Genomic DNA, 9,525 nt, shown 5'->3' on the forward strand with positions numbered 1-9,525 from the left:
CAACTCCACACTCTCTATTTCTGAATTGAGAAAGCTCCTCGGATGAGAAGCGAAACGTCTTCAGCTACAGAATAGAAGTCCAGTTGTTTTTGTTTTTTAACTTTTTTTGAATTTACCATGGCCTGGATGACTGAGAATCTACACCAGCATACCTACAATAAGGCAAAACCTCATTCATTTTCCTCGAGGGCAGGACTTCAAAAAAGGGAGGTGCCCAGGAGGCAACTAATCAAGTGTGCGAACCACCACAGCTGACTCCTTTTGGTCCTCACCATCACGAAGGCTGAGCATGGCCACCCTACAGAGGATCATGTGTCTGAAATCTGGTGTCCTGTATGTAGCCTCTGGTATTTAAGATGTCATTCTTTCAGATAGGATACCTTAGGTGAGGGCTGGAACATAGATGGAACTTTCCCCTTCAGCTCAGTTCTACTTCACCACGGTGGACTGGACCAACACATCCATTACTGCAGATGAGGCTCAGATCTGTTAACAGGACTTCAAGTCACTGTCAACCCAGAGGGAACGGTCAATAATGTACAAACTGAACGTAACCACAATTTTATTTATTTCCTGTTTGCACATCTCAGAAGCTCCTGTCATCCTTACTTAAATAAGAAACTTACTGTAGGATCTATTTATATAATAACAAAATATTGCATGTTAAAACTTCAGAACCAGATTGATGCCAAAATTCTGAAATCTTATCTGGGTTATTTCTGTCACTAGAGGAATGGTAAATCCTGTACAACTATAACTATAAACAATCAATTACTGCATCTCACCCACTGAGTTTTCAACTAAGATCATCTTATGTTGAGAAATGATGCAGTTATTTTAGTCAAACCTTGAAAGTATCATCATGTACAACCAGATTTTATCTCCAACACTGACCGAGTTATACCATAGTGCTCTCTAAGGTCAGTTGACTGAGGCTGCCATCTTGAATTGGGTTAAATCTTCAAACACAGATGTGTTGGGGATCAGTCTGAGCTCACTATCTCTACAACTGACTGAATTATGGCCATTTCTGACTTTGCTAAGGTCAATTAGCGGTGGCAGCCATTCTAACTTGGGCTGCTTCCAAAGTTTATCAAATGTTAATATACTACCTGTAATTACAGAGATCCATTAAAATTCACCCAGTGATTCATGAGATATTATGCTAACAGTACAAACAAAACGCATTGTAGCTCCGCCTTCACCTGTGGGCGATAATTAGGTCATCCACTGAGGCTAACTATGTAAATGTCTGTGGCATGATTAGCTTCTAATGAGCTTTAACGTGTCATCTTACCTCTTCTTGTACAGTAAAGCTCTCATGGATGACCGTCAGCTGAACTACATTCAGTCATGTGACATGTTAGCAGCAGGAAATGAGTGAGTCAGAGTTTCTGGACACAATTGTTGCCATTTTTAGTTACATATTTGAATGTTTTGTTTGAAATGACTTTAGTTTGTATTTACTAATGTGTTCAAAGTTTTATGATGGTCACATTAAGTAAATTTGGAAAACAGTGAAATTAGCTACTGAGCAGGCGCCACTATGCGATTTTCCAAATTTTGTTTGGAATAAAAGTAAAATGGTGTCTGATAAATTAGAAATTTTAAATTGTTTTAATGAGCATTTTATTTCTGCTGGTTCTCTATTTGATGATTTAAATTCATCTGACTCAAATGTTAATATTGATAAACAGTTTTTGAAAAATAATTGTAACTTCACCACTTTTAATTTTTCCCCTATTTGTACAGCTGAGGTTCTTAGAGAATTGAAAAATATAGACACTAAAAAATCGGCGGGGCCAGATAACCTGGATCCTTTATTTCTAAAATTAGCTGCAGAGTTTATAGCAGAGCCGTTGTCTCATATTTTTAATATAAATTTAATCTCTAATAAAATCCCTAGTGTCTGGAAATCAGCATTTGTTTTGCCTCTATTCAAGAGTGAAGAATCGTCACAGGTAAATAATTACAGACCAATTTCTAAACTATGTATCCTAGCAAAGATTTTTGAAAAATTAGTTGCAGATCAATTGAAGATTTTTCTAGATTCCAACTGTGTTTTACAAAATGTCCAGTCTGGTTTTAGGAAGAAACATAGTACTGTTACTGCCACTGTAAAGGTTATTAATGATCTTATTCAGGCTCTTGATAACAAAAAGCATTGTGTTGTTCTGTTTATTGATTTATCAAAGCCATTTGACACAGTAAATCACACACTTTTAATAGATATTTTACACAGGATTGAGCTCTCACAACAAGCTACAATGTTGGTAGCTGATTACCTGTCAAATAGAACCCAGAGAGTTCAATTGGCTGGTTTTACTTCTTCTAATCGTATGGTGTCCCACAGGGCTCAGTTCTTGGCCCACTTTTATTCTCTATTCATATAAACAACTTGTGTGACAATCTGTCAAATGCTTTTTATCATTTTTATGCAGATGATTTAGTGATTTATTGCTACTCCTCATCATTTGTAAAGGCAATTCAGTATTTGCAGTCTGCTTTTACTGTAGTTCAAACCTGCTTACAAACTTTGAAATTGGTTTTAAATGTGAATAAGACAAAGGCAATGGTTTTTTCACATTCTAGGAAACTATCAGAGATCTCTCCATTGCTTACCACTGCTGTAGGGACACAAATTGAGTTTGTTAGTAACTATAAATATCTTGGCTTTATTTTAGATATAGAGCTTTCTTTTAAAAATCACATAGCAAATTTGCTACGAACACTGAAAAGGAAGATTGGGTTTTATTACCGTAATGGTTCTTGTTTTTCTCTTAAATTGGTAGCTGCAACATTTCTGCCACTCCTGGATTATGGAGATGTGTTATATATGAGTGCTTCGAACAAATGCCTTCAGTCATTAAATACTGTGTATCATTGTGCTTTAAGGTTTATAACTGGGAGCAGACGTCTCACACATCATTGCGAACTGTATGCAAAAGCTGAATGGCCTCCTTTAAGTGTACGGAGAAACAATCACCTGATGGTCCTTATTTATAAATCTCTACTTGGTTTGGCTCCAAATTATTTCAATTCTCTTTTATATAGATCTATTAATTCCCATTCTTTACACTCCAATAACACTTTTTTTTTTGCATGTTCCACGTTATCGAACTGAAAAAGGAAAGCAAGCTTTCAGTGTGACGGCTCCTTCAGCCTGGAATCAGCTCCAGTCTGAACTCAACATGTCAGAACTGATTTCACTGGACTTATTTCGAGCGATTCTTAAAAACAGGCAACGAGATTCTTTAAAACAGTGTCACTGTTTTTAAATTTATTTTATATTTTTCTACCTGTGTATATGCATTAATCAACTTGGTTTTTGTAACCAGGTTGCTGTGTACTGCAGATTTCTGCCCAGGTCCCCCTTGAAAATGAGATCTGGATCTCAACGGGGTTTACCTGGTTAAATAAAAAATAAATAAAAAGTAAAATGATAAATATTGTTTCACATGTTTCCCATTTCCCAGTAAATGTTTTATCGCCCTAATGCAGCTTATACTCACAGATAGGTGAGGCTTAACATGAACTCCAGCCCAGAACAGGAAGTGCCCATTAGAAAGCAGAAATGGACTTAAATAATCATTGAGAACTGAAAAAATATTACTTATTATTATTATTCAACTACCAAAATAATCATTAGTTGCAGCTGAATTCAACAATACTGTTATGAGTTTTCTTTGGTTTAATACTTCTTTTTCAAAGGAATATTTAATAAGATCCAAAAGTTGAGTTTTAATATTTATTTTGTAGTTGTGCAGTATTAAAGAGGCAAACATTAATGACTAAATTGGCCAATATTTGCCACTTTAAAAGAGAAAAAGAAAATACCTGTGCATACATAACAATTGCCAGGTATGAAAAGGCAGCCATTGCTACAAACAGCTCCCCAAGTTTTACTAAGTGTTGTTAAATTCATTTTTTTAATTAGGTAATTATGCTATTTTCCAGTTAAATGAAAAAAAAAGGGTCTGGAAAAGAAAAAAATAATAATAGATCAATGTTGTATATTGGCCATTTGCTGCCCTAAGTTCTAACGATCAATATCAGCTGTAAAAACACATATTTCTCAAGCTCTACTAATGATTAATATTCTCTTGAAACATAAACTCTATAATCACCTTGTTTTCATTATATTATTAGCATTATCCTTTTCTAGGTTTCTGAACCAGGTCAGATAACTTATTTTAACTTTCCTCCACGTGTTATATCACTAAAATGAAATGAATGAAAATCAAAACGTGTCATACCTCAATGTTCTTGCTCGCCACATTCTTCACAACAGCAGGAAACAACTCGGATGCATTTTTCCCTTTAGAAATGAGCTAAAAAAATAATAAATAAAAGGAGAGAAATGTAACCGTTGTCTGCATATTAAAGCCGACAGCAGAGTAAAAACAAACATGTGTGTATGGGCGTTTCTCACTTGGACAATCCTCTTCATGGCCTCCAGTTTGAGCGACTCCTTGTTGCTCTCCAGCATCTCCTTCAGGTCTTCATTCCTGACAAAAGAATATAGATTTGGTCTGAATGGGTTCAAAAGGAAATGGATACCGAAGCTGCTGGACTAATCAGTTTCAAAGTTCAACCCTGAGCAAAGTGCTGTTTTGTACATCTGTGACTGTTTCAGGTTACACTGCACAACAATGTTAACCTTCATCTAAAGTGGCTGATGACAAACACGACGACAATGATCATTCCTCTGCTGACACACAGTGGAAGACGAACAACAGACCATTGAAGACTGCAGCCAGTCAACAACTCAACAATGATCAAACTGTTCCCAGGACATGAATGTTTCTGTTTCCTCTGGTTAGCAGATCATGCCTTCCCACCCACCGGCATTACCACGTCTGTAGCATAGGTCATATCCTATCACCCGTCACATAAAGGCAGGCAATATTATTTTTGCCCATGTTTGTGTGTTCGTTCTCAGAATATCTGAGTAACAGTGAACCAACTTTAACAAAACCCCCAGAAATTGGATGAACATTACAACTGATTTTACTCTTGGAGTCAGTCTGATTTCTGTAGCAAACAGAAGAAATGGCTGTAGCACAGGTAATTTACAGATATTGACCTAAAACTAAGTGTAGCAGTAGTTGAGAGTCATCCTCATCACGTACTCTGAGCGCTAACTGATCACACAAGAATTTGCAGTACTTTGTCAGATCATACAGAACGTTATTTTCAACATTTAACAACAACTCTCATTTCTCAACACAAGATGAAGTTTAAAAAGCTGGCAGCGGGTGATATGCATTCCTTCAAGAAATACCAGGGCTTTAATTATTCAGGATTTTACTGATGAAGCACAGTCTCAGGAAAATACGCTTTGTTTTCTCGAGGTTTTGAGATATCTGAAGAAAAGGTCTAAATGAATGAAAAATGAGCCAGTATGAGGTGTCTCACACAGATCAACTTCAAACTAACAGAAACCTACTGAACACCTGGAAGTCAAATTATTACACTGACTTTCTTCTAACACAACCCATTTAAATGATCCTAAATGTGTTGCACACACAGACACTTTCCTGTAAAATCATTGGGCTAAGTGTGGGTGATCTTACTGCAGTACCCGGCCATGTGGGTCTCCCTGGGCTTCCTGCCGGTGTGTGTGAGGGCCTGTTCCTCCTGACTCAGCTCAGGCTTCAGAGTGAGCTGTAGGCTCTCAGCAGACACCAACACTGTCCTCATGGCTCTCACCGTCTCCGAACGCAAAGAAAAGCTGTCGTTCATCCTGACCTCCTTCTTCTACAGTAAAGTGTCAGTCTCCTTCAGGCCGTGAGTCCCGTCTCTTCTCCTGCTTTTATTTACAGCTGTCGAAGCTGAGAGCACTGGGGGGAAAAAAGCACCACAGGCTCCACAAACTTTGTGATTTACTTCATTCCTTCTTTTCTGTTATGCAAAAAAGTCACAAGATGCGACGTCATTCTTATTGCCTAAGGGCTTTGTCTGTTCACCCGGAGGAAGAACTTCTCTTCTTCGGCTGGGTCAGCTGGCACTGAACCGTCCGTCTGTCCTCACTTCTTACACATGTGGACCTTCCCATGGAAAGCTGACTGCCTCACGTACCTGCTGGCTTTATATGTGACTCCTTATCTACACTGGTGGGTAAACACTGAGCCACCGTTCATCACCAACGCAGCACAATAATCAACTTTAGCCTGACGCTGCTGAGCGCACGTAACCCGCCACACTTGGCTAATCAAAGATAACAGAGCCTGAATGAATGTCAGGAAATACCCTTGAAAATGTGAGAACAATTGAAACATTCTGGATGAAAATGGAAGAAATCTGACTCCACATAACTCTGAAGTCCCAATGACTTCAGCCTAATGGAAACCCTGGCATCCTTCATGAATGTATCCTGAGTACAGACGAATATAAGCAGCTCTGACCACATGTAGTCAAAAAAAACACAATGACCATCACTCAATATTACTGTGGAAAAATGAGCTGCAACACACAATTAGGAGTGGTCCCGCATCCCCCTCATGGCACTACGCCCCGCCTAGGATGCAGACCTGTTAACGGTTTCATGCTAACAGACAGACAAGCAAACACAGACTTGGGCAAAAACATAATAGCTTGCTTTTCTCTTTTTTCTAAAAATCACTGTTTTCTACTGAAAGTTTGTTTTAGTTTGGATATAAGTGACAAAAAAGGTCAAACTACCTAATAATTCCACCCAAACATGAGAACTTGCCAAAAATGTTTTAATGTAAATGCAAAAAATATATATCATGTGGTGATTTTAAACTGAAAATAGTTCATCTTAAAATAAACTATAAACACTACATTTTTTGTGAAAATGCAGTGAGAATGCTGATTGCTGAATGACTTTGCTCAAATTTGCTGACAAAGCTGAAATTGGATTGTTCTCACCTAAAGAACAATAGATCAAAGTCAAAAGGAGTAAAAAAGACTAGCTAAAAGCTGAATGTAGCAACAAACTAGCTAAAACCTAAAAGTAGCAAAAGACAAGCACAAATAGAGCAAGTTTGCTGAAGCAGATTTCAAACAATGTTTCTAATGGAATTGGAGAGGACTCAATGGATTTCTATGAAGATAATATTTGTAAATAAAATAAAATATTTTGAAAAGTATAAAAGTTATTAAATCAAAAGTCATAGCCCCCATCTCCTGAATGAGCTGAAGGTTTAGATACATAAACAGCTAAAACAGCACGTAGTATGCAAAATGAGAAAGGTAGGAAAATATGACTGACTGAGCTAGTTAGTGTACCTCTGCAGGTTTGGTGCTGAGTGTAGCTGCCCTCAGAGAACAATAAACCACACATAATAAGATGCATATTCTTTGATTTTAGGTTCATAAGAAAGGATGCCTGAACAGGTGGTTTGCTGCCCTCTAGTGGCAGCTCTGTGGACTGAGTCTAAACTCGTGACAAACATGCTGCCAGCCACGTTCAGCCCTGAAATGCTGACTAAAGAAGCAGTTGTGCGGGGTGACAGTGACATTAAAACACTTCAGATAATCTTGTCAGCCACAGCTTACTGTAAACAAAGCTGTGATTATCTCAAACACTTTTTCACAAAGTAATTTTTGTTTATCAGGACCAAAATGTGTACTTTGTTCAGGTCTACTTTAGTGATGATGTTTTAGAAATGACATCCAAGAAAACCCGTCTGTGATCCACCTCGTAAAAGATTTACAGTCGACATGAAGAGAACGTATGTGGATGGAAACTTCTGAGACAAAACAAGTGCAATAAGAAAATTACTGCAACAACAATGACACAAAAATACAATTAGAAGACTCAAAACACCTAAGAAAACATCATATATTAACTATATAAGCAAACAAGAAAACTGGAATACAGTGCTGTAAAAAACTATTCTCTCCCTTACAGATTTCTTTTGTTTTTGCTTTTTTTGTCACACCTAAATGTTTCAGGTCATCAAACAAATCTTAATATCAGACAAAAATAACCTGAGCAAGTACAAAATGCAGTTTTCAAATGATAACTTCATTTATTAAGGGGAAGAAAGTATCCAAACTAACCTGGCTCTGTGTGAAAAAATAGTTTCCCCTGTTGATAAATCATGAATTAACTACAATTTGTTCATTTTGACTACCTATAGCTAGGCCTCATCACTGCCAGACCTGTAGAATCAGGAAATCACTGAAACAGAGCCATTATGTTCAAATGGAGAAAACATGGAAGAGTGGTGAACCTTCCCACCAAAACAACTCCAAGAGTGCATCTCTGACTCATCCAGGAGGTCCATCTAAAGCTCTGCAGGCCTCTCCTGCCTCAGTTCAGAATTCACCAATCAGAAAGAGACGACTGGCAAAAACGACCTCCATGGCCAAAACCACTGCTGAGCTGAAACAACACAAACACGTCTTACATTTGCCAAAAAATAAAACATCTTGATCATCCCAAAGACTTCTGGGAAAATATTCTGTGGACTGACGAGACAGAAGTGGATGTTTTTGGTGTTACAGCTGGTGTAAAACAAACACTGCATTTCAGACAAAGAACATCCCATCTACAGTCAAACATGGTGGTGGTAGTGTGATGGTCTGAGGCTGCTTTGCTGCTTCAGGACCTGGGTGATCTGCTCTACTTGATGGAACCATGATACCTGCTCTCTACCAGAAAATCCTGAAGGAGAATGGCCACGAGTTCATCACCTTAAAGCCAAGAACATAAACATCCCTTGGATATGCAACTGAAAGAGAACACAACTAAAATATACAAACAAACACATAGAAAATGGCCCCAATGAGTGAACCAGAAGAGACAAACATGCAAACATGTACGTGTGTTGTTGTTTAAAGCTGTGTGGCTGTGAGGCTGTTAGACTCTGACTGGGAGCAGCTAACAGCGCTTCCGTCCCCCTGCCTGCCGAGGCCACGCAGCCGTGGCTTTCACCCACTAACCCAAACCCAAACCCAGAGGCGACTCACTTTTTAAAGTCGGAGCTGAAAAGCCCGAAGGCGGCTCCGGAGCTGGAGGAGGTCGGGGTGGTCTCCTGCCCCGCTTCCACCGCAGCCTCCGCTCCTCCCTGGTCGTTGTACAAGGCTCCCGTCGACATGACTCGGCTTCTAATCGACAAAACTCGCTCTGCTGCTCCTACAAGCTGTACAGCCCTCTTACATTTATCGATACACTCTTAGAAGGTGGCGTCCAAAGTTCCTGCAGAGCTAAAGTTCTGCCAGATTTTACCCAACTTTTTGCACGCAGAAGCGGAAGTGAGTTGGACAAGTCGGGGTCACGTGACTGTGCTTCAGCCGCACTCAGCATAGATCTAGAGAAACAAGAAACTGCGCTGGGTGCCTTTTTTAAATTGAACACTCTCAGAGAACAAAATAGGCATAAACATTTCAAAAATTCATCTCACTTAATCGAGATGACAGAATAACAAAGATGCAAAACGAAAAAGTATAAATAAAACGGTACAAAAACACCGATAAGGAAAAACACATGCAGTGAGGATGCTGAGTGCTGAAGAAGCTGAACCTGACTTGTTAAAGCTAACAAAAGCCAAA

The 9,525-nt window shown here is 38.7% G+C and overlaps 1 protein-coding gene across 1 annotated transcript in view; it reads right to left on the reverse strand.

Moving 5' to 3' along the window:
* ap3b1a (adaptor related protein complex 3 subunit beta 1a) overlaps positions 1 to 9,236 on the reverse strand; it is a 90,106-nt gene extending 80,870 nt beyond the window's left edge. Inside the window, exons 1-3 of the mRNA XM_017438592.3 lie at positions 8,944 to 9,236; positions 4,433 to 4,508; positions 4,257 to 4,331 (exon numbers count right to left, since the gene is read on the reverse strand). Of these exons, the coding sequence (XP_017294081.1) occupies positions 4,257 to 4,331; positions 4,433 to 4,508; positions 8,944 to 9,071 (279 nt within the window). The 5' untranslated portion in view covers positions 9,072 to 9,236. The remainder of the gene's footprint in view (positions 1 to 4,256; positions 4,332 to 4,432; positions 4,509 to 8,943) is intronic.
* Positions 9,237 to 9,525: the final 289 nt, after the last annotated feature.

Source organism: Kryptolebias marmoratus, linkage group LG14 (assembly GCF_001649575.2).
Source record: "Kryptolebias marmoratus isolate JLee-2015 linkage group LG14, ASM164957v2, whole genome shotgun sequence".
NCBI classification, from domain to species: Eukaryota; Metazoa; Chordata; class Actinopteri; order Cyprinodontiformes; family Rivulidae; genus Kryptolebias; species Kryptolebias marmoratus.